A 23,587-nucleotide genomic window follows, 5' to 3' on the forward strand; every position below is an offset into this window, starting at 1 on the left:
TAAAATAATAATTATAATGACAATAATAATAATAATAATAATAATAGTAATAGTAATAATAAGTGACGGGAAGAAGGCCAAAATGAAAACAATTAATAACACAAACCTTTCGAAACAAAGAAAAAATACACTGCAACAATGAATATTAGGCGAATATAAATCCGTTACTGCCTCTTTCTAGTCTGTCAATCGTCTCAGACTTGCTCTTGTCGAACGCGTCGTTTCCCTGGACTAGAAATTGTGGGTGAACTTGGGCCCCGTACCCAAGCGCAGCTGACACCGGGTCAGTCGCTTGAGAAGACGTGCTATACGTAGTTGATTGGGAAGCTGAGTAGCTTGGGGAGTAGCTGAAAGTGCTTGTTGAACTGGAGTTTGAGGGAGCGCCAACATACTCCAAGTTTGAGACACCGGGAAGCAACACGGTCGAAGAACCCCCTGTCGCATCGTGTACAGAATTAGCGTAATGTGCCGGAGAAGATGGCTTGTAGCTGCAGCCACCGTTCAACAAATCCCAATTCCCAGAATATCCATAAGAGACCGGCATTGCGGGTTGACGATTATATGGCAAGTTGGTAGTTGAAAGCGCATTCTGGTTTGAAAGCTGCTGGCGGTGCTGCGCGGATGACGCAAACGCCTGTTGCATGACTGCGGCTTGTTTCGCACTCCTGCCCCAGGAGAGCCTGATCCTCGAGTTGCCGATTGGATATCCTTGCATCTTCGCGATGGCGGTTTCAGCGGAAATGCGATCCACGTACTGCACGAACCCACAGCCCTTACCGACTGGAATTTTCACGTAGACAATTGATCCAAAAGGTTGAAAATAAGCACGTAGTTCATCTTCAGAGACAAGCGAGGACAGACCCCCAATAAATACTGTCGTATTGTTAGGATCGGTGTACTGAGTAAGAGTGGGCTGTTGCTGCACTGGGTATATGAACTGCGATTGCACATTTCCATTGTTAAAAGCTGGAGCACGCGCTTGCTGCTGAACATAAGGCTGTTGTTGCTGCATATAAGGCTGCTGCTGCTGTTGAAGCGGCTGCTGAAACTTTGATCTGTTTTTGGACGTTGTGCTCACGCGAACTGCCCTACCGTTCAAGAAAACGCCCTGCATTTCAAGTAGCGCTCTTTGCTGCTCCGATTCCTGCCCAAACTTGACGAAACCATAGCCCTTAGAGACACCTGTCATTTGGTCGAACACAATCTTGGCATTCAAGGTGGAGGCATACCGGGATATGAAAAGTTCAAAGAGCTGCGCTTCACTGACATTGGGCGCAATATCACCCACAAATACAGAGTGTTCGTTTCCAGGGGCTGTAGCAAAGGACGCCCAGTTGAGTTTGAGGTATCTGTTTCTTGCATTAGGTATCAAAAGCCCATTTTTAAGAAGTGCGTTCGACGCATTGAGGTGGGATGGAAACTCCACGAAGCAGTAGCCTGAACTACCTCCGGTGGAGCCTGAATTACGAATCAGTTTAACCTGAACATTAGGCTCACCCAAGTTGGCCCAAACTGCACGGATAGCATTTTCGTCCCAGCTGGGGTCCAGATCGCCCATGTACAGCGAATTTGAGCGGGAGGCAGATTGCTCCGCAGGTGATGAATGTGATTGTGTATGATGGATTGATTGCTGGGGTGCGTAATCACCCCGGCTGCTGCCGTAATTGAAAGAATTCAGCGAAGAACCGAACGACATTTGAACCTGCAAATGCACACTTGGAGATTAAAAGGGGGATTGTTAACAGAATTCGGGGAAAAGCTCGCAATGAAACTGATTTTGGTGGAGATGGAGCGGAGAAAAGGTTAAAGGAGTATCAAAAGAACGAAGTAACGTCTGACAAGAGACACAGAAATGGAATAAAACAGAAAGAAGTCCGCGTAGCTCAAAGTAACCTTGCAAGTAAATGGATTTTTAAATTTGTGATCAAAATTTCCCTGCCTTTCTTAACCACTTTTGCGGAGTCAAAATAGAGCTGAAACGTTAAAAACAGAAGTGTGACTAACCACGCTTCAACAAAACTTCTTCCACAGGTTATGGCGAACAAAGTTGCTGGAGAATACAATTGAGGTATCAATTGATCTCAAAATCCTAGATTTCAGATGTAAAACAGCTCTTGCCTCGATATTGCTCGATGGCTAAGAGTCTGTTGTATGGAAATGAGGCGTTTAACGCACACGCAGTTAATAGACAGTCTTTTTGGAACAAACCCAGCCTTTTGACAACTGACTGACTGCGTAAACGCTTAGTTTTGACCTTGTTTACCTTCAACTTGGTTTGTTTTCTTGTGTTGAAGATCTCAGGGGGAATGAGTTTTTTTCAATTTCCTTTATATACACTGCTATATCGTCTGAACCACGAGCATGCAAGTAATTAAGTTGTCGCTAGCTGATAACTAAAACGCTCGTAGCGCGCAGCAGGGCAACTTATATCTGCGAACCTTGACGTCCCCAGGCCCGAACACAAGTATCCCATTTTAGCTTTCCACGCCTTTGGGAAGAATCTCAGCCAACTGTACAAATTTTATAGATCACAGCTACAGCGGCACTTGTGGTCTTTAGGCGCAGGCATCTTGCAAGCTTTTTATATCTCCCATCGTTCCCTTCAAAGACTTGGCTACTCTGCCGCACTCGCCGCCGTCGGCTATAACGTTTTCTACATTCTCCAATACTCTGTCGTAGAAGTGCTCCAGCAAGACCTCACGCCGTGTAGCATAGTCTTGGAAAGACGTGTTGTTCAATTCTTCAAGCTTGGAGTGTGATGCTGTTTTCTCGTTTTTCAGCTCTTTTACAAAGAGCTTCAGATGTTGGTATGGTTGAGGCAGTGCAGGGATAAGATACTTATCGTATGCTGAAGGTCCATGGGGCAGCTCGCCAGAAGATGGGTCTGGCTTCGGTTCGAGACAGCCACACTTCACAAACTCCAGAAGCGTTTCGAGATTAGCTTGTAGGGACCGCTTCGCCTTGGTGCTGTTCATACTGACGACGCTCGAGGTTTTCACACCCATGCTTACTGATTTGCTGCTCTTTTTCGAGCCAGGAGCTTCAAGCGACCATCCTAGTACGCTGAACATGCCTTTCAGCATCTTGACCCACGAATTGCGAACGAGTTCATCACCACAGTAGCGGACTGCGCACTGTAAAAATTTCCCCGAGTCGCGTTGGACTGCAGGAACAATGTGTGTCATGCTGCTGTTGATGAACAGAACTAGTGCCCGACTATGCAACCTCAAAACATTTTGATCATATTGCCCTATTTCTTCCAATAGCTCAAGCAGGGCCGACCTTACCTGAATATCTTGGTCGCAAATCAACGGGTAACAGCTGTTCAGAAGAGGCGTCATACATTTCGCAGTTATAATTCTCGGCACCATATGTTTGAAGTGCACTAAGGTCTCTTTCCTGGTTACTGCACTATGGTGCTTACATAAAGACAAGCGCCTTAGAATGTCTGCCTCCAGTCTTTCATCGCCGGAATCCTCGCGGTTACCAGCTGACTTCAGTTTCTGTTGATTCGGCAGCGAGATTGTCCTCGCTGTAAACGCAGTGCTGGTGACGTTACTCGCTTGCTGTTTTGGTTTTCCAACCTTAAGCTTCTTCTTTTGGAAGTCCTGCTGCTTCAGGGTCTTCTTTTTGGCCATGACTTACACTGTAGCTTGCTTTTTGCGTATTATATGCGATGCGATGAGCTGTGCGAAGAACATAAAGTTGGTCTACAATTTTTCACCACTCGCAGATATGTAAAAGCTTTAAAGCTGAATAAGAACTAGAACAAAATCTACTGTCGGCACATAGGTCACACAGGATACTAAGTATGAGCTCTAGAGCACTAAGGAGATTAGAAGAAAATGACTTAGAGAAAACGCTGGCGAAATTGGCGCCTTCCACCCAAAAGCAAGAACCCTCCGCAAAAACTAGTAGCGTAAAGGCTCCTAAACAAATCAACCTATTCGCGCTGATGGGACAAGATGAAGGCGACGACTCAGAAGATAGCGAGGCCTCTAATGCTGAGGACAGGCCCATACCTGCTTCAATTAACGACAAACCTGCTCAAAAGCCTGTTCAAGTTCTTACAAAGTCTCAGAGGAAGAAGAATAAGAAGAATAAAAAATCAAAGCAGAAGCCGAAGCCCGCAGCTGATTTGAGCGAAACAGAAAACGGTAACGGGGAGAGTGATGAGGAGCTTGACCGCATGATTCTTCAATTTCAGAAAAAGGATTTGGAACAGAGAAGATCCGTAGATCCTGGGCTTACGGCGTCTGACGAATCAGACTATGACACAGCTTTTGAGGATGAGGATGCGAGCCACTTGAAAGGCCCAGCAGACGTGAAGACTGATCCTGGCTTTACAAACTTTACAAGCTTTTCCGAGATCATTAAAATTTTTGGCGACATAGATATGAAAAATCTCAACCCCGACAACGAGTACAAGCTACTGTTTGGGGACTTGTCTCCTGAATCGCTGGCAGATGTGGATTCTATGACCTCAACACATGTGTCACCCCAGGTCATGAAACAGATTGAAAGGCTCAAGCATATGGTTCGTAATTGGGGTGGTAGAGACCATAAAACAGTTCCAAATGGTTCAACAACCCGGCGCCTAGCTTTCACAAAAATAAGAGAGGACTGGATCCCAACTCCTAGGGGTGAATATACTATCACGCAGCTAAGCCAAGATGAAGTCGTGGAATGGCAGTCTTGGCTGAGATCGCAAGATTGGATGGATGAGGTTAGAAAAACCGCCCACAAATGGAAGGATGCGGGTATGAACTTTTACAAGTTTGAGCCATCGAATACGGAAACTAATCGAAAGGCCATGACAGAGTTTTATATGAGTGTTGTGTTGCACCCTGACCACGAAGCGCTCATTCATCTAATATCTTCAAAGTTCCCTTACCATGTACCTGCTTTGCTTCAAGTTGCATTAATCTTGGTAAGGCAGGGTGATAAAGCAAACAGTAATGGGTTAGTTGAAAGAGCGCTTTTTGTCTTTGACCGTGCCTTGCGGTCTCACATATCTTTCAATGGACTATCATGCCAGCTTCCCTACATTTATTTCTTCAACCGGCAGTTTTACTTCGCAATTTTCAGGTATGTGCAGATCCTCTCTCAAAGAGGTGTTGTGTCCACCGCCAGCGAATGGTGCAAGGTCTTATGGTCTTTGTCACCATTAGAAGACCCTTTGGGATGCAGATATTTCATTGATCATTACTTGCTTCTCAACAAAGAATATTCCTATATGGCCAACCTTGCAAGCTCGCCTTTGGTCAACACTTACATGCAATGGTATACCCTTGGTCTCTCTTTGGGCTTTGTGTTATCGTTTTTGAAGTTGGACATGGTTGAAAAAGCCAAGACTGAGCTGAGAAAAGCCTTTACATATCATGCAGCTTCTTTGTCGACTATATTCAAGGAAGTTGCGCTTGGGGATGCTAACTTGTTAAACGGCCTAGATTTCCCAGAACCTTGCTCTGAGATTGAGCTAGAATCAAAAGCGTATCTCATCAGAATGAAGGCTATCTGGGGTGGGGTCGAGATCAAATTCCTGCATGATGAAATACTGAATATTCTGTCCGAATACAAGGCAGGGAAAATACAGTTGGAGTGTACTGCCCCGATCGAAACACAAAACGAACTTTTCCTTGGGGACATTCCAATCAATTTGTTGCGTTTTGCAGTTCTTTCGCAAGAGTCTCCCTTAATGGCTTGCATTCCTCAAGAAATTTGGTCCGAAAGAGATGTTTATGAGTTCGATGTTCTTCCCCCACTACCTCACGACCGCGAATCAGAAGACTTAGTTGAAACTGTCAAGACCTTTGTGAGTGAAAGCGACTTATCAATGTCACAAATGGAAGTAATGCAAGATGAAAACATGCTAAACCAAATCAGACAGTTGTCGCTAGAGCAGTTTTTACAAGAAAACCCTAATGCCGACCTTGGTGATTGAAATGATACTTTTTAATGATACATACGTTTAAGAAATACTTCTACGTTATATAAATCCCTGCATTTATCGACAATTATTCGCTGTCCCTTCAATATATTTAAACGGTGTAAACCACTAGTCATGGAACTGATTATCGTCTTCATGCTTTTTGATAATTTCCTTGTCATCGGTGCTAGATGGCTCATTAGCAGAAGCTGATGTCGATAGTTTCTTTTTGCTCCCATCTGGCAATACCATGCTTGATTCGGAAGATGGCACTAAAAATGCAACCGAGTTTCCGCCATCAGATGTGCTCCGGTTACTGGTATGTGAGCTATTCATCGGGGGCCGCGACGAAAATGCTGTTTTTCTTGCTCTATGCCTTTGATTTTGAGATCTCGAGGGGGGCTTATGGATCATTCCTGGCTTGTTAAAGTATAACTTGCTAGCAGATTGAGGATTGTGCATTTGTAACGGAGCACCTGGGGGAGCAGAAGTAGCTTGGATAGAGGGGAATCCTCTAACATAACCGTGCACGTTCCCCCATCGCTGAAAACCAGGTGAAGACTGGTAGTAAGGGTTTATAGGGTAGTTTTTTGCCGATGCTGGCACAACCTGCTTGGCACCATACTGTGTCACCCCAATATAGGGGCTGGTTGGTGCCACGGGCGTCATCAGGAAGCTAGGCGTGAATGGGTTGGCCGCCGGGGGAAGATAAGCGCCCCCCGGGAATCCTTCATACAGTGCAGAGTTGTCGCATAGATAGTCTTCCATTGCGTAACTTCGGGTGAGATGAGGATCGGCACCGCCCTGTTGAAGCTCCACCGGGTATGCGTGCTTGCCTTGATAAAAACTTCCAACAGGGTAACCACCATTTTGAGCACGGAAGTCAATATTAGGTTTATGAAGCATCCCGCCTTGTTTCGAATTCATCGTACCGTCGCCCCCATTAGCCACGACTTCTTCTGCGTCGCTTCTATCAAGTGCAACATCGGCGTCGGAGGCCCGGTTGCAACCTCGATCTTCCTGGTCTTTGACGTAAGATGCATAATATTCGCCGTTTGTCATAAAGTGTGAGCGGCTCGCAGACATTGGAGGTGGGGGTATCTGAAATGCTAACCTCGCTGCCGATGTGACCGCTGGGGCCGCGAATGCTGTCTCTTCAGTAAAATGAGAATTGTCATAAAATCCTGCTGAGGCAGGCGGTACAGCCGAGAGTGGAACATACTCAACCTCAAAATCATTATCATAGTACACTTGTCCGCCGCCAGGTTGCAATTGCTGTTGATTTGGATATTCCACCTCAACAGGGAAGTAGTCTAGGGGGAAATCGTCCTCTTCTTGACTCGCATCCTTCAACAGGAAGGGAGCCTGGGCGCCGGAGTCAAGTTCAAAGGGCTGCTCATCTGCGCCCTCTTCTATTGGATCTACTACCAGCTCTTGAGGAGCGTATTTAGAGATCTGAGCAAGTGACTCCTGGCTCGAACCGACAAATTCGGTCTTTATCACAGCGTCAGAGTCGGGGTCGTCCGACTCTGCCGGAGAGTAGCTCGTCAGCTGAGGATTGGCAGTAGTTGAGTCCACACTCGAAGAGGCGTTCACCTTTATGCGTTGCGATTCCATATGCTGTAGTAATTGATCATATAGCGACAGTCCCGATTTATCGTCATATGTGAAGGAAAGGGCTGGCTCGCTGACGGCCCGCGTTGTAGACAATTGACCTGCACTTTGTCTTTTCATGTCCCTCTCCAGTGCGTATGCAAAGAACTTGTCGTGCGGGACACTGAACCAGAAGAACACCTTCTGTTTCTTCTGCGTCTTCAAGCACATGTTTTTGAAAAGGAAGGACAGAAACTCAGACTTGGGCATTTCTAGCGTCGCGTCAATTCCACACTTGAGGTTCCTGAGGTCTGAGAAAATACCTTCCTCAAACTTCTTGCGGTCCAAAACCTCGCGTCCGAACTTCTGCATCCTATACACACAGCACTTGACGATGTCCGTGCCAGTGATGTAATACAGGTTGTTCCAAAACACGCACGATACAAAACCTTGGTCATTATTAAGATAGTAACGTCGGATAATCTGATTTTCCTGCCAGTTCGCCGGCGCCGTAGCCAGAAAGAACTTGAGGTCCTCGATAAGTCGCAGTGACTCCTCGACCTGCTCCGGTGTGCTTTCCTCGCTGTCCCCCTCCGCCTTTGTCTTTACAATCTCCTGTGCGTTAGGCTGGCCCCGCAACATATCATAAACTCACTTCCGATCGCCCTGATACTTCTGAATTTGGTCGCGATATCTTTCCGCTCTTGAACACGTTTTCGCTTAAGAGTACTGCAACAATGTTTCTAATCGGTTTTCAACACTCCCACACTTTTATAAAATTGACATCCACTGTTGCACACTGCTTAACACGCTTGTAAGATATAGGAGCCGTTTCAATCTGAAACAAGTGTGCTACTTGCCGTTGTTAAACCTCTAATTGTTCTTGTAAAGCAAGGGCCTTCAGTTTGAGGTTTGACATTAGTGCACTATATACGGGGAACTCTCGGTAAAAGGTATGTACAGTACATCAAATTGATATAGAACGGACTGTCCGCGACCGTTGCCATAATAATTCAACGCTTATTTGAAGTGGGCGATAACAGCACGCGAATGGATTGCCAAGGCGTGGACTTCTTGGCGCAAGTAGCGCGCGAGGGAGGATTCTTGGTCGTCCAGGCTGAGGAAACAAAGAACGTAGCTTGCAAGTTTTAGATCCAGGTAGCCGGGCTCCATTTCGCCGGAGAAGAAGGTCCTGGAGCCCAGAAGCGCTGCGAATCGGTCCAGAGCGGCTTTGCAGCTCTCGAACAGCGGAGCAGTGAGCTGGTGGGCGTTTCTGGACTGGTAGAGGTGCATGTAGCGGACGTGGCGGGAGATCTCGAGATGGCGTAATGAGAAGTCGTTGCGTTCCAGCAGATCTTCGCGAAGGGTCTGATAGAAAGCCCGCTGGAGTAGGGCAACGTCTATAGGGGCGCAGTCATAGAGCTCAAGGAACTTGGCGACGCTCAGCTCGCACAAAGCCTGAGTCGTCCAGCAGTCGTACACCACGGAGTCCAGCAGCGACACGTACATAAGCTCTTCGGCATCCCGGAGCCGGGAGCTTAGGATCTCGTTAATGCCTGCAGTAGACCTCACATTGCGCTTGGAGCAGCCTTCGATTAGTATCGGCAGCGACTTGTCACTTGCTGCCAGGCGCGACACCACAAGCAGCGCGGGCTGCTGCCTCTGCTGCTGCCTCTGCTGCTGCTGCTGAGCTCCCTTTTTGTGAGCCAGCTTCAGTCCGTTTTTCTTGCAGAGCGAGAGCTGCGCGTACAAGCACCAGGGATCTGTTGCCAAAACGCAGCCGCTTTCGGGATCTTCGACAACATTGTACACGCCAAGCTTGAATACGTCGTTGGCGGATCTCTGCGCAGCTTCCTGCTCCCGAAAACCGTAGCTCTGCGCGTTGTATTCATACACCGAAGCGTCGTCCTTTTTCGAAACAGCTGGATATGTCTGAAGCGGGAACTGGTCAAAAAATGCCTTCACCGGCCCGGGTACCTGTAAAATGCTGCGCATGCCAAGGAACGTTAGGCTTGGTAATGGGCACTGGCTTGTGGGGACAGACAGCGCACGGCAGATAATTGATGCTTCAGCCTGGGTTTACCCGTGATACAACAATTTTTAGCAGATGATCATTGTTTCTCAGAAGTATCTACAAAGAACTTGGATATAAGGGATATGCTATACAGCCTGGCGAGTGCGTGCTCGCAGTATATACGTGAAAATAGGCATGTGGACATAATGGCTTTTGGACCAATGGTGCTAATGACTGCAAATAATCGGGCGTTACAATAAAAATGCATTGTGCACAGAACGTAAGTAGATATACAGTTCCCTTAGTCACAAGTTATTCAATTAACGCGTGAAAGCTCCAGGGTTGCAACCACGTCATGGCATTCTGAAAGACGGCGCTAGACTGTAAACCTTTCTTGTAACATGGTAAGGTACAAGGAGACAGCCTGCAAGGATGTGGTCGTCAAAGTTCGTTCAAAAAGCATTTTTGCTGATGGCTGGACGGCTACAGACGCACGGCAGTAGAGTAGTTGGCAACTTCAATCTCTCGGTCAATCAGGACTCTTCTGACTCGCACCTTACAAGACACTCATTTTGCAGAACAATCTCCCATCTGCCTGCAACAGGATACGGCGCTGGAGGGTAAAATGCACAAAGCCATCGACAAGAAATGAGCACCGTTAGCTTTTCGTCCTTAAGGAAATAATTTTGCACAAGGACTTGATAGGATAGACAGGTGCCAGGCTCGTAGCAAACAGAACGTTGGATACGTCGCCTTTAGTCACACTGCCTAGGAACTTGTCAATATCTGTCGCCTGCAGTTGCTCGCTCTTCGAGCCTGACTTCGAAATATGGCCCAATATTTTGCTTTTGAGTAATGCTGTTTGTTTTGGAGTTGCAGGAGTATGTCGCCATGAAGCGTATTTTGTGAAGTTCTTGGGGCGCGGCGATGTTCCTTCTGTAAGTTCTTGTACTATGTTCTCGACTGACGCAACGACCGCCGAAAGATCGGTAGAACTCTTGACAGTAAGCGGTTTGTACCGTATGCCAAGCTCACTTCGAACTTTGTATGGAAGTTCCTTGTAGAGTTTCAGCACATACGTAGATGGCCTGGAGGCCTCGCGACTTTCTCTGTAAATTCTAAGATGGTGGCCGGCATCGAGAGGCATTCCCCATGCATCTTTAGCAAACTGGACCCATGGGTACGAAGAGTCTCGAAAAAGCCTGATTTCTTTTCCCTTTTCCGAGCCCCAGTCTTGTTCTTGTGAGCCATTGGTAGCCGCCATCTGTTGATAAAATGATTTAAAGTCCTTGTAGGTAGTTAAGGTTAGGTCGAAAGCATTGGCGCTTTTCATCAGGTCACGAAACTGACGCTTGAGAAGACTTTCCGCCTCTTTTTCGGCAAGAACCTTTCTCTCAGCCTCCAACTGCTTAGCCACAATTTCGTCTTTTATTGCCTTTAGGTCTTGCAGCGTCGCCTCGTCAAGGCCAGTACTCACTGCTTCGACACCAGCAAGGGTCGGAAATGACACAACACCGACGGTCGACGCGCCGACAAAATCAATTATATGACAATGCTTCTTTGAATGGTGTAAGCGGAGTCCGCGCCCGATCATTTGCACGAGAAGAGACCGAGACTTGGTCGGCCTGCAAAGTAGAATGCTGTCGACGTTGGGTATGTCAGTCCCTTCTGTAAAGACTCCGCAATTCATCAGAACCTCAATCCTGCCACGCTTGAAATCTTCAACTATTGCATCTCTTTCACTTTGCCTTGTTTTACCAGTGACATACTGGGCATTTACTCCATGCTTCACAAACAAGGAGTGCAAGGTTTCGATATGCTTAATGTCGCATCCAAATAAAAGCGTGGACCTGAGTTTGTGCAAATCCCGTTTCTGCAAGTAGGTTTGGAGCACAACCTTGTTAACTTCCTTGGTGTTGACAACTTTAGACAGCCCATCGATATTAAAGTCCGATCCTGTGACCGCGACGTCTGAAAGATCCAAGCTGACGCTGACAGTAGTGAAACGGCCCTCACAAAGCCACTTGTCGTCAATCATCTCCAAAATTCCACGATGGTAGACTATTTCGTCTATCACCGCCGATAGCGCTTTATTATCGGCTCTTTCGAAAGTCGCGCTGAATCCAACAACAGGCAGAATGCTGTCCTTGTGGTTGGCTTTGAAGTGCTCGAGGATCCGCAAATATGACTTTGCAGCAGCGTGGTGAGCTTCATCAATGATGATGAGATCGATGCAACTAGGATCATAGCGCTCTAGACGCCGGATAAGAGACTGCACAGACGCTACTACCACATCTGCGCTGTTTATATCACACTTATAATTGCCCATCTCAATCTGGAAATTCAGCCCCGGGAAGAATGCCTGCAGTACTCGACAGGCTTGTTGGGCCAGTTCCCGCCGATGTACCAAAATTAGAGTCCTGTAGCCGCTCTTTCCAGACTCTCTCCGTAGCCGGTCAATCAAGTTGGAGAAAATGACAGTTTTACCACCGCCTGTAGCAAGCGAGACCCCAATTCTCCGCCGCCCTTGGCTTATGGACTCCAGGCATCTATCAATGCATTCGTGCTGGTAATCCCGTAATGCGAGGGAGCTGTAGGGCCGGCTCGCTAAGCACAGGCTGTTGCCGGCCTTTGCTAATGCACCGGCTGCTCCCACGAAGCGTGTGCAAGAAGTCATTAAATTTCCTTATCTTTTGCCCACTTCGAGCTTTTAGCTCATCGCTTTACTGCTGTCCGATCTAAACTAACAAGTCACATGCTCGAATGCACATTTTACAGGTTGGACGGCAAACAAGATCTCTATACTTCAAGACCATCTACTCCAATGCCCAGACAGAGTCTACATCACAACACTTGCTCTACAGCGCTGCATCCGTCAAGCCTCTATTTCGCTAAGGCTCGTGGAAGCGCTAGGTGAATAAGAAAAGAAATCCCCCAGCATCAGAGATGGTACCGAAAGCACGCCTGTCGGTAGAGTAACAAGGGGCACCAACTAATCTCCTTAACTACATGCCATCTAAACGATTCTCAACACTTTAATTTGTTTTATCAACTAAGTTCGTTGAAGACACATTTCTCGAACTTTCATGTCTCACTACGGACGGAGATTAGTCCCGTGCAAATTTTAAGGAGTCATAGATGTGGCTATTTCTACGGATATCTAGAAGTGAACCGAATCAAGATAGGAAGGTTTAAAAGCTGTGTATCGGTTGATATTTGGGAGAATTGTTTCCACAGGTAGTTCAGAGCAGTTCAGGCTAGTTTTGAGAGTTTCGGGAGTTTTTACGTGATAAACTTGCTAGGTTCAAGCAACGTTTGTGAAAACGAATCTTAGGTGTTGTGTCACAGCCAACATAGAACCTAACGAGTGGCGAGAAACGGCAAATAAACGTTTCGCAAGGTGTTAGGTGTGTGATCTGCGCTACGAATAGTCAGAACTTGTCAAAATAAGTGAACCATTTGCAATTGCGGCGGCTGACAGCACAAACTGAAGTCCCGTGGAAATCACAAACCCGACAATGACAGAAGATTACGAAGTCTACAAGGAGGGGGGTCTTTTACGCGAGCGCTACAAGAAGGTGGATGACATAAGCGAAGGCTCTTATGGGTACGTTTCTCTCGCCAACGATACTCAGACCAAGAAGCTGGTGGCCGTGAAGTACATATTCAAAAATGAGGAGCTCGAACATGGCTCCAGTTTTGAAGGAGACACGGACATGGGTTCCCACAATTCCTCCAACCAAAAAAAGAATGAAATGATCAAGCACCAGAAATCGTTGATCTCCGACAAAGTCCGGTCTAGATTGTCCAAAAACATCTGTTTCGAAGCTCTTTACGAAGTTGATATTCACACAAAGGTTGGAAAACACAAGAACATTACAGAGCTCTATGACTTTTTTGACTCTTTCATTATCATGGAGTATTGTTCAGGTGGCGATCTTTATGAAGCTATCAGAGCCGATTTGGTTCCCAAGAAGACCAAGCTTATTACTCACATTGCATCCCAAATGATGGAAGCCATTGATTTTGTCCACAAGAAAGGAATTTACCACAGAGACATCAAGCCCGAAAATATCCTCATTGAGGGTTCCGACTGGACCATCAAGCTCACTGACTGGGGGCTTGCCACCACAGAAACCACTTCAATGGACAGAAGTGTCGGCAGCGAGCGCTACATGGCGCCTGAGCTCTTTGAAGAAAATTTAGACCGCGAGGAACGTGCAGAACCCTATGATTGTAGCAAGGTGGACCTATGGGCGATTGGAATCGTGCTTTTGAATGTTGTTTTTCACAAAAACCCATTCAGCGTGGCAAACCAGAGCGATAAATCGTTTTGCTATTTTGCCGCCAACAGAGAAGCTCTTTTCGACATCTTTTCTACTATGTCTTTCGATTTTTTCCAGGTTTTGAGACATAGTTTGACTATAGATCCCACTAACCGTGACCTTGACAGCATGAAAAAGGAGCTTGCTCAACTAGGGGAGTACACCCTCGATGATGAGTATTATAACAACTTGACAGATGATGGATATACCCCTCCAAAATTGGAGGAGGAAAGCGCCACACCAGTGTCAACATCTACAACGCCAATAACCATTGAAGATGGAATCGGAGGTAAAATACCAAGGATTTCAGTTGAGACTATTACGCCAACAGCCTCCATCAAGACAAAATCGAAAGAAAAAGATCCTATTCCGCGTTTCAAGTTCACAAAGAGGAGCCACCCAAATACCAGGGACGGGAACAACAAACCCGCCAAACCGATCAGAATTGATAATTCAAAAATTATCAAAAATAGCCGGAAGCCACTCGCTATTCCTACGCCTAATACGCACATTAACAACTTTTTCCACGACTATCAGTCAAAGGAGAAAGAGAGCTTCAACACGAGAGATTTTTTTACCCCACCTAGCGTCCATAATCGCTACATGGAAGGGATCTTCAACAAGTCAAGTAAACACCGTGGCCACAGAAACAGGAGGCCAAGCTCTAACGGGAATCTCAAGTTCACTCCTAAACAAGGAGCCAATAACTTGTCAACATCATTTGGTAGGCGCGGATCCACATATTCACAGCATTCACCCTCAGGGAAGTACGTGCCACCACATTCTCGTCCATCTTCGTTGTATAGTGGGTCTCCTCATATTCCCACCATTAATTCCGTGCTCGACGGAGCTGAATCGGGGCCACCAGTTCTCACCAAAAGTACCTACCATGAGCAACACCCTGCCGTTGTTGATAACAATGAAAACGATCTTGATGACGTGTTGTTTACGCTTGAGGAAAACGACATTGATAGCTTCACAAACGACATTGGCGGGCTTGCCATTGAAGATACGACTATCAAAAGTGCTCCTGATACCGTCGAAGATATTGGCGCTAGCTCTGCTAATACAGGCGAGCTGCCAGATCTTCTCAAGTCACCGACATTAGCTAACAAAGAGCTGGAGCCGGCTACCAGAAACCCATTTTTCAACCAGCTACAAGAGCAGAATCCCAATAAGGACACCGTTTATAAACACAAGCCCGGTGTTTACATACCTCCTCACCACAGGAAGAGCTCTGGTGGCAACTCGATCAGTAACCAGCCTTTGTCTCCCTACGGAGGTGAAGCCACTTTATCTGTGGGCCAAAACTCTGTCAGCTATGGAGGCTTGAATACACGGCGGAAGAGTTCTGGTAATTCACGCGCTGTAAAAAATACTCCAAAAGGCAGGCCTTTTATGTCTCGGAATCACGGTCGGGCCACAACCGAAGTTCAGCAAAGCGATATATTTGCGGACTCAAACGCTGTGGTGTTTGAAGAAGACGATAACGAATTACCCTCTTTCAGTCCTAGCAGCTTCTACCAATCTGGTACCTTTCGTACCGGGAGGAAATCTAGTTCAGTTCAAGACGAATTGATAGGTTCGCTAGAGCAGTATAAGAATAACTGGCTCATGTTACAACAGCAGCAAGACTGAGAATTTGCATCTCCCATGATACTGCATTCACCAATTGAACACAGTTTGGTGTCAAGTTTTTTTTTTTTTTTTGCGTGCAAGTAATTGATAGCTAACTCTCTATGTTGACACATACGTACTGTGACAACAGCATAGATTCAGTTAAGTAAAGGAAAACACATTACCTAAGGCTGGTATGAATACCAACTTTCGTGCTCAAACTTAATTAGTGTAAATTCTCATCATTTCAAGTTCCTATATGCTATGTCATGAAACTATCCCGTAGATACACTCTTGATGTACCAAACTGACTTTTTGAAGTATTTCCAAAGTGCAACAAGTGGTGCGCAGATTGCGCTGAAGAATAAGATCCCCTTGGCATTAGGATGATTTGTTACGAGTTATGACCGGCGAAGTTTTTGGGAGTGCCAATCTGCTCAAGGTGCTCTCAGAGTGTACTATGGTCCTCCTTAGGATGGCGCTCCCAGAATTTAGAATGAAAATACTATCAAAATCATAGTATCGGGTTTCCTCGAGCTAAAACCCGCACCAAAAGCTCAGAATTGGTTATTTGATGCTACAGACAGCCTCACGGAACGTTAACTAATCGAGACAAGCGGTACGCCAAGGAGAAGCGCGGGCTGGTTACCACAATTCCCAGAGTTCATCGTCTACCACTTGACGGTAGCTGAAGTTAAGCGTCTCCTAACGTCACGTTAACATCGAGATTAGAGCTTATTTGATATTATATAACATTGCAGTACCAGAGTTGTTCCTGCCCTCAGATAGGGAGCGGAAAACCAAAACCAGAATGACAGAGAATGCACTTAATAAACATGTCTGAGACCAGCTCTTTTTCGTCTTTTTGTCGAAGTTGAACAAGCCATCTTTGGTGTTCATTAATTGTGCCTGAGTGACTCGAAGTAAAGTCGTATTTCTCAACAGCGGATTTTCTTTGTTTTTGCTAATTGCCAGGTTCACAATGTTGTCTATCGAGTCCTCTTCCCCCCCACTCGAAAGCGTTTCCAAGCTTTCATCTTGTTCGTTCTCATCTTTGATGATATGCTTAACACTTCCGAAGAAGTCCGTGACTAAAACCTCGGAAAGATTTCTATCGAAGAGGTCCGTTCTAACCCCTACATGTGAATGAACCTTCTCAAATGTGTACGAATCAAACAGATCTTGAAGCGTCGTTGAAGAGTTTTTGTTAATACTTTCCATAAAATCCAATGTATAATAAGTAAAGCGATCAATAACAGCAACACCAAGTTCCACATCAGAATGGTGCGAATAAGAACTCTCGTCAAGCTCGCTTGAGCCTACAGCTAGAACGTTAGGAGAGTAGAATTTTGAATACATTGTGTTCGCTTGACAAGTATCAATCATGAAGAAAATCTCATTGTAGCGTTTCTTCTCATGCATTTGAGCAAACGCATCTGCGATGTCATGAGACGAGATTTCTTCCGCGTCCTGGAATTTTAGGAAATCGGCGCCGCCGTGCCCTGTCATGTATATGAAGATGTTCGAGTTTTCATCAGTCAAAAGACGCTTTGACTTAGGTTGTTCTTCACTCCATCTATCTGTCAACAACCGAATAAAGTTTTCGACGGTGACCTCGTAGCCTTTGTAATCCACCTCGACCGATTCGCCGTACAAATCCAGCGCTCTGTCGGCATTATTGAAGACACTTCCAGGAAACAAATTTCTAGAATTACATGCCACGTCGTCACTCAGCATTAGAATAATCTGAGAGTCCGGAATGCCAAGCCTCTTCACTGTTCTGTACATGCTCAGCACATTGGCCATGTGTCTGTAATTGAACCAGAACCTTGAGGTGCAAACTAACACAGCCCAGTTATTTGTGTGTTCATGGCTAGCTCCAACTAGCGTAGAAGTGAGTAAAATAAAGAGGGTAGGAATGAACCACAGACACTTCATAGCGTCTTTTGTTCCCTAGTCTCGACGTTCTTTTGAGATGCATGAATAACGAGTCGAAAGCGAAAACATAACAATAATTTTCAACGATTACAGTGCATTTCGAATATCAGTACATAAAATAGAAAGGGACTTCTTCGTGTAGGACCCTTAAAGGTTTCTCCCAGCAACAAGCTCATTAAGTTCACCAAACAAGAACTGTAATTCTGGAATACAGTCGTTGAATTACTAGAAGAGGTAGACTTGGTATTTACGATGATTTTGCTCCTTTTTCAAAAGTGAAGGTTGCCAAGACTGTAATCATATCTTAATTTTCATGAGAAACTCACGAGGTTGGAGCTTAGGCGCTCTTAGATTTGAACTAAAGTGATCAGACCTCTGGTTTGTGCGGTCAACCAAGCTCTTACATATATCATGATTTTGCTGCCGAGGGTTCACCTAATAATGCTGCAATCTAAAGTTACAGCTCTTATTCAGAAGACTTCAGTACCCAATTCATTCGTAGCCTTAAGTTGCTGGCTAGACAATTTGTTCCAGAACAAAGCAACTATGTAAACCGTAAACAATGAAGGAATTGCAGGGCAGAGCCGCTTCCCGATCGAAGTGGTTTAAAGATCAACACCCTCGTAAAAATCTCCGCACTGGAATTCCTACGTTCCAGTAGCGTCCAAGCCGACTTAGGATGGTCTGTGACACTCCGGAGGAGGCCCTGTCTCAACAAAAATTTCAGGAGCAGGGCCTTAAGACCAAAGTCTTCAAGTAATACCACTTATTCGATCAGGGGCATTTAAACCCTTAAACTAGATGCCGTTGTAATAAGTTTATTACTTCACCTAGGCCTGAGTAACCTCCAACAAAAGAGAGCTATTTTCGAGACCAGCGCCATTTATGGTTAGATCCAACTTTTCCAGCAAGTCTTCGCGCTTATGGTCGCTGAGAGTAAAATGTACCGTCTCAAAACCCTCTATTTCAGATTTTACAACTTCATATATTGTGCGGACCGTGTCTTCCTTTGCATTGAATCTCCTGACAAGCCTACGGCCGTCGCCAATACGAATCTGGATACGAGTGGTAACACCTGGTTGGTTAGGGGGCTCGTCATGATGAGCCGGTGAAATTGAGTCAAATAACATTTGATGGGAATCCGCTTCAGGCAAATCGACGGCTGGCTCTTGATCAGTTTCTAAAGTTGTGGTTGCTGCTCCGGTTTCGGTGGCGGAGTCTCGCCCGATCGATTCACGGATCGCGTATTCCAGCTGTTGCTCTTCTGTTAGAGTCGTGGGGTCAAGTTCTGGAGTGGGCTCCTTCACGGTTGGGTTGGTGCTAGCAGGGTTGAGTGAAAAGATTTGTAAGAAGTCTTCAATCTCTTGTATAAAGTTGTTTGGACTGGGAACATCGCGATTCCACTGTTTGACCCTCTCGCCCGTGATAGGATCTAAAATTGCAATATGCGGCAGTTCATCTTTATCATGGGGTCCATAAAATTGAATGTATGGTGCAGCGTTTTGTGAGTCGAACTGGTATTGCAAGAACACAAAGTTGTCTTTTACTAGTCTCTTGACGTCTTTGTTAGCCCAAAGGTCACGGTTGAGCGCTTGGCATTGAAATATATCGACTGTCTGTATATTGATCATGATCCATTTTTGTCTCTCGCGGCCTCTAAGCCTGGCGCCCTCCAAATCAACTTTGGCCATCATGTCGAAAGGTGGCCTGAAGAGCATCGCCAGCTTCTGTTCCTTAGTCATTTCGCGGGGCTTTTTTACCAACTTCGTGTATTCATGGACATTTCCATCCTCATCGAGTTCAACTACACTCTCCTCGACATATTCGTAGCTTTGCCGAAGATCTTCTTCCTCAGAAAACTCCGAATCATCGTCATCATCGTCATCCAAATGCTGATTAAAAATGCCTTGGGGACGAGATCCATCGAACATGCCCCGGACGCTTCGTAGCGGGCCATACTGTCCACCAATTCCTCTGTAAGTGGACGGAAACACATGGGTATCAACCAAAGTCTCGTGCCTAGCCTCGTCAGGTGGCCTGTAGTTATCTTGGCCTTGTTGATAAAGATCGCGCTGCATATTACCTGCGACCTCGGCATCATTAATACCCGAGCTGCGCGTCAGCTGTGCATTACCGCCGTGTTCATAGAATAACGAAATAGCGACTTCCATATTGCCACCGGCCATTTCCAAGAACTGACTGGCTAGCTCACTATTGTCTGCGCTGGTAATGGCCGTAAAAGTATCTATATCCTCCTGCGACATATTGCCAATTACTTGAATGTTTTGCTGGCTCTCGGACGTCTGCAAGCTAAGTTGCAATGTCAGCTTGTAGAGGGCATTCTTCTGTGCCCGATCCAAAGATTACGTTAAGGACATCAGAAAGGTAACTACCAACGAAGAAGTCTTGTTACTCCGGTAATGATTCTAGATACTGTACATAGCTCTATTTCCTGCCCTTCTTTGATACTCTGCCTCTAGGGCTACCGCCTTTACTACGTTTATTCTCAGGAACTTGCTTTTGACGTTCCTGAGACAGCTTCTCGCGATCCTCTGGAGAAACCACCGGCTGATCTTCGAATCTTGTATGCTTGCCCTCAAAGTTGACTTTGCTGATTGCAGGCGTTGAAGCTCTCCCATCAAGTGCAGAATTTATGAGTTTCTTCGCGCGCTCTTGCTCATCTTTTTTGTGCTGGGTTTTACCCTCGTTCTTTTGATCTAGTTGTTTTGCAAGGTTCATGTAGCGTTTCACGCGATCCAACTCTTGCTTTATGGGCGTAATGTCCTTGACGCCCAGCAGCTTCATGTAGGCGAATAACAACGACGACAATACATAAGCATAGCGGTTAGTGAGATCCAACTTTTCTCGCTCGCTCTTCTTTTCTAATAGCTGTTCATCGAGCGACTTTGACGTAAACTGTTCGATGCCTTTGGCCAGCTTTTTCAGCTCACCGTCGAGGTGCGCAATGTACGGCTTGATTTTACTGCTATCGTCCATTAGGTGCTGGCTTCCAAGGGAGGTGATAATGGCCGCTGTACCTCATCTCTTCTATGAGCTTTCTAACTTTTCAAAATTTTTAATTACTTTATGGAATGCCTTGTATCCACAGTCAAAAAATACCGGCGCATCGAACGAAGCGCGAGGACCAGGTGACCGTTAGGAACATTCTGTGCTGTTTTCGATGATGGAGGAAGCATTCTTACGGGATTCCAAGACTTTGAAGCGGGTTGCAGCGGTATTAAAGGAAAAGTCTCACATATTGCAGGATGCAGACAAAGTTGAACTTACGCGCCTAGAGCACGTCATCTGTGATACTTTACGGGCAATTGAGCGTATCTTGGAACCAAAGTCATCTAGTATGGAGATATCGAGGATGTTAAACGATCCCGAATGCGCCGCCACGCCCTTGGGCAGCTTTATTCCCAAAAATCTTAGGCCTGGGTTTAAACGCACTTTTTTCTACAGCCCAGAGGCGCCCTACGCGCGAGCGCGTGATAAAAGTGGCTCATTTAGAATCGCACCTCCTACTCCAACACAGGATAGGGTCTTCGCGAAGCGCTCAGTTCACTCTGCTAGCAAAGACTCTCAAATTCAACGCTCTGTTTCCATCAACTTTCTGCTGCAGAATTTGGCTTTAATCGAGAACCTTCGCAACCTACAGAGGCTTGGGCAAGGCCCATGAGCGGCAAACATACCCAATTAGGCATCTCATCGCATGCGTTTTGCTTAATTAGGGAATATAGAACTTTTTTAGGCAGGTGACATGATACCCTCGGAAGACACCGCCCCACCCTCGGTTTGAAAGTTCGTCCAAAGCTAGTATTAATCGAGAAGCAGTGCTTACCACGAACTAACCACATCGCTCAGATATAAGCTCCAACAAAGTGCTGCGATGAGCGGAAGAAGAAGCATCTGGCAGCGGCACCGCTCCAAGCTGTACTTCTCGTCTGCGATTCTGGCAACGCTCCTCACGACAGGCGCGGTTTCGTTGTACTTGATCAAGAAATGGCTTTTGAGACAACAGTTGAAGATATCAGAACAACAGTTTGTGAAAGAACAGATCAAACGGCGGTTTACTCAGACACAGCAAGACGCGCTCTACACAATCTATGAGCTAATGCCCGTGCTTTCATTGGTGCTGGCTAAGGATCTGGACGTTGACGAGATTGTGGGGGAGCTGAAGGGTAAAAAGCTCTCGAGGCACTTGTCGCAGCGTTCCGCTTCTGTGAAAGAAGACGGCGAGCAGGATGGCCTTTCATCCGGCATGAGCACGAGCTTAACGGATGCACAGGCGCCAAGGGCGAGTTTTGCGGGTCAAGACCCCACTGCGAAAACCAAGGCAGAGCTTTGGAACGAGCTCAAGCTTAAGAGTTTGACAAAACTGTGTACAGTGATTTACAGCACGTCCTCTCTTTTGCTTCTCACCAGACTGCAACTCAATATTTTGGCAAGAAGAGAGTATATCGAAACGGCTGTTAAGGTCGCAGTAGACAAGGAGTCATCACAATCATCTATCGCCGGTTGGCTTGCCAATTGGTGGCACGCCGAGACGTGGGCTGCAGTTCAAGAAGACGAAAAGGAGCCAGAGGGTCCCGAACTTTCCGAAAAAGCGCAGCAGGCGCGCAGGTCAAGCTATATTAACGAACAAGCATTTCTATCATTTTCCTGGTGGCTACTGAATCGCGGGTGGTTGCAGTTCAAGTCTCTGGCTGAGAACTTGGTGGAGCGTCACTTCGGCGATCTGAATCCCCGTGATATGCTTACCGTTGAAGAGTTTGGAGGTAGGCTGTCAAGTGTCTTACATGCCATTAATCAGGAGCTTCTTGTCAAGACAGACGCTGAACAGGCCCTACAGATGATCCTATTGCCCGACCCAAATTTGGAGCAGTTTGTGCTACAGCAGACGCTTGATTCAGAAGCTTTGAAGCTTCTCTACGAGGATAATACCGTTTTACGTCAACTGCTCAACGAGACTACCAAGTGCATTGAGTCAACCGCGTCTCTAATCGTATTGGAAAGCCTGGTTAACGATGCTTACCAGTTCGCCATGTCTCTCATCGCGGACAACGTATCCAAGAAGAGCAAGCAAAAAATTGATCAAGACAACTCCGAAGCCTCAGAACCCAAGTTTCAGATGGCGCTTTTTTCGATCACTTCGAAGCACTGTTGCGACGAAATGTTAAAAAGTGGCATTGTCTCGATGAATAACCTGTTTTTGCAAAGGCTGGACTCCATTACAGAACTGGACGACCTCAGCGCTAGCGTTTATAGTAACTTTGGGTTCTAAATAGCTTTTTTAGCCACGCCTTGTGACGCTTCCTTCGCTGGGAAGGTGGTGTTTTCGTTAAACGTTATGAGCTCCAGATACTAAGTACGACACGGTTTTACGAAAGCAGAGGCCCTACACCTTTAATAGCACTAACCACACTAAAAGACTCAAGTACCTTGGCTTTGGTATAGCACAACAACTGTATTCGTCAGCATATACTAAAATGGGAAAGGACAAGGCACAGAATGTCGTACTCGTCTCTGTTGAGGGTGAGAGGTTCACTGTCGAGCGGAAAATCGCCGAAAGGTCTCTTTTATTGAAGAACTACTTGAATGACATGCAAGACAACGGCTTGCAAAGCGATGGGAGTGACTCGGAAGAGGAGGAGGATGCTGATGACGAGGATGGTGATGACGAAATCGTAATGCCGGTGCCCAACGTAAGGTCATCAGTGCTACAAAAGGTCATCGAATGGGCCGAACATCATAAAGACTCCAACTTCCCAGACGAGAACGATGACGATGCACGCAAAACTGCACCAGCTGACCCTTGGGACCGCGAGTTTCTCAAAGTCGATCAAGAAATGCTTTACGAGATCATGCAAGCTGCAAATTATCTCAATATAAAGCCTTTGCTGGACGCTGGATGCAAAGTTGTCGCTGAAATGATTCGCGGAAGAACTCCTGAGGAAATTAGAAGGACCTTCAACATTGTCAACGACTTCACGCCCGAAGAGGAAGCCGCTATAAGGCGTGAAAACGAATGGGCCGAGGATCGCTAAGAAAATGTACCTGAGATATTTTCCATGTGTTAAAAAATGCCGAAATGTTTCCCGTAGTGCGCACGAAATTTAGTGGACATTCAACGGCTGAGGCGTTGCCTAACTTCGCTTGTGTTGGAGA

General features: G+C 46.2%; 13 protein-coding genes across 13 annotated transcripts; 5 read left to right on the plus strand and 8 right to left on the minus strand.

The window, feature by feature from the left end:
• Positions 1-145: 145 nt before the first annotated feature.
• On the minus strand, positions 146-1,696 carry NAM8 (Nam8p; the record flags this gene model as incomplete). The annotated part of the gene is made up of 1 exon (XM_002553588.1): positions 146-1,696. The coding sequence occupies one exon, from the start codon at positions 1,694-1,696 to the stop codon at positions 146-148; it is 1,551 nt and encodes a 516-aa protein (XP_002553634.1).
• An 859-nt stretch (positions 1,697-2,555) lies between these two features.
• IPI1 (Ipi1p) lies at positions 2,556-3,638 on the minus strand (the record flags this gene model as incomplete). The annotated part of the gene is made up of 1 exon (XM_002553589.1): positions 2,556-3,638. The coding sequence occupies one exon, from the start codon at positions 3,636-3,638 to the stop codon at positions 2,556-2,558; it is 1,083 nt and encodes a 360-aa protein (XP_002553635.1).
• Positions 3,639-3,811: 173 nt separating this feature from the next.
• Positions 3,812-5,944, plus strand: RQC1 (Rqc1p; the record flags this gene model as incomplete). Its single annotated transcript, XM_002553590.1, has 1 exon — positions 3,812-5,944. One exon carries the CDS (start codon positions 3,812-3,814, stop codon positions 5,942-5,944), a length of 2,133 nt encoding a protein of 710 aa, XP_002553636.1.
• Positions 5,945-6,058: 114 nt separating this feature from the next.
• On the minus strand, positions 6,059-8,164 carry STE12 (homeodomain family transcription factor STE12; the record flags this gene model as incomplete). Its single annotated transcript, XM_002553591.1, has 1 exon — positions 6,059-8,164. The coding sequence occupies one exon, from the start codon at positions 8,162-8,164 to the stop codon at positions 6,059-6,061; it is 2,106 nt and encodes a 701-aa protein (XP_002553637.1).
• A 378-nt stretch (positions 8,165-8,542) lies between these two features.
• SAM35 (SAM complex subunit SAM35) lies at positions 8,543-9,517 on the minus strand (the record flags this gene model as incomplete). Its single annotated transcript, XM_002553592.1, has 1 exon — positions 8,543-9,517. One exon carries the CDS (start codon positions 9,515-9,517, stop codon positions 8,543-8,545), a length of 975 nt encoding a protein of 324 aa, XP_002553638.1.
• A 677-nt stretch (positions 9,518-10,194) lies between these two features.
• Positions 10,195-12,213, minus strand: IRC3 (double-stranded DNA-dependent ATPase; the record flags this gene model as incomplete). The annotated part of the gene is made up of 1 exon (XM_002553593.1): positions 10,195-12,213. One exon carries the CDS (start codon positions 12,211-12,213, stop codon positions 10,195-10,197), a length of 2,019 nt encoding a protein of 672 aa, XP_002553639.1.
• An 841-nt stretch (positions 12,214-13,054) lies between these two features.
• KSP1 (putative serine/threonine protein kinase KSP1) lies at positions 13,055-15,499 on the plus strand (the record flags this gene model as incomplete). Its single annotated transcript, XM_002553594.1, has 1 exon — positions 13,055-15,499. One exon carries the CDS (start codon positions 13,055-13,057, stop codon positions 15,497-15,499), a length of 2,445 nt encoding a protein of 814 aa, XP_002553640.1.
• A 714-nt stretch (positions 15,500-16,213) lies between these two features.
• On the minus strand, positions 16,214-17,416 carry GPI8 (GPI-anchor transamidase; the record flags this gene model as incomplete). The annotated part of the gene is made up of 1 exon (XM_002553595.1): positions 16,214-17,416. One exon carries the CDS (start codon positions 17,414-17,416, stop codon positions 16,214-16,216), a length of 1,203 nt encoding a protein of 400 aa, XP_002553641.1.
• Positions 17,417-18,246: 830 nt separating this feature from the next.
• Positions 18,247-19,680, minus strand: UBX5 (DNA protein crosslink repair co-factor UBX5; the record flags this gene model as incomplete). Its single annotated transcript, XM_002553596.1, has 1 exon — positions 18,247-19,680. One exon carries the CDS (start codon positions 19,678-19,680, stop codon positions 18,247-18,249), a length of 1,434 nt encoding a protein of 477 aa, XP_002553642.1.
• Positions 19,681-19,861: 181 nt separating this feature from the next.
• LRP1 (Lrp1p) lies at positions 19,862-20,413 on the minus strand (the record flags this gene model as incomplete). Its single annotated transcript, XM_002553597.1, has 1 exon — positions 19,862-20,413. The coding sequence occupies one exon, from the start codon at positions 20,411-20,413 to the stop codon at positions 19,862-19,864; it is 552 nt and encodes a 183-aa protein (XP_002553643.1).
• Positions 20,414-20,597: 184 nt separating this feature from the next.
• On the plus strand, positions 20,598-21,098 carry KLTH0E03740g (KLTH0E03740p; the record flags this gene model as incomplete). The annotated part of the gene is made up of 1 exon (XM_002553598.1): positions 20,598-21,098. One exon carries the CDS (start codon positions 20,598-20,600, stop codon positions 21,096-21,098), a length of 501 nt encoding a protein of 166 aa, XP_002553644.1.
• A 210-nt stretch (positions 21,099-21,308) lies between these two features.
• PEX3 (Pex3p) lies at positions 21,309-22,703 on the plus strand (the record flags this gene model as incomplete). The annotated part of the gene is made up of 1 exon (XM_002553599.1): positions 21,309-22,703. One exon carries the CDS (start codon positions 21,309-21,311, stop codon positions 22,701-22,703), a length of 1,395 nt encoding a protein of 464 aa, XP_002553645.1.
• Positions 22,704-22,908: 205 nt separating this feature from the next.
• On the plus strand, positions 22,909-23,466 carry SKP1 (SCF ubiquitin ligase subunit SKP1; the record flags this gene model as incomplete). The annotated part of the gene is made up of 1 exon (XM_002553600.1): positions 22,909-23,466. The coding sequence occupies one exon, from the start codon at positions 22,909-22,911 to the stop codon at positions 23,464-23,466; it is 558 nt and encodes a 185-aa protein (XP_002553646.1).
• Positions 23,467-23,587: the final 121 nt, after the last annotated feature.

Source organism: Lachancea thermotolerans (genome assembly GCF_000142805.1).
Source record: "Lachancea thermotolerans CBS 6340 chromosome E complete sequence".
Taxonomy (NCBI): domain Eukaryota; kingdom Fungi; phylum Ascomycota; class Saccharomycetes; order Saccharomycetales; family Saccharomycetaceae; genus Lachancea; species Lachancea thermotolerans.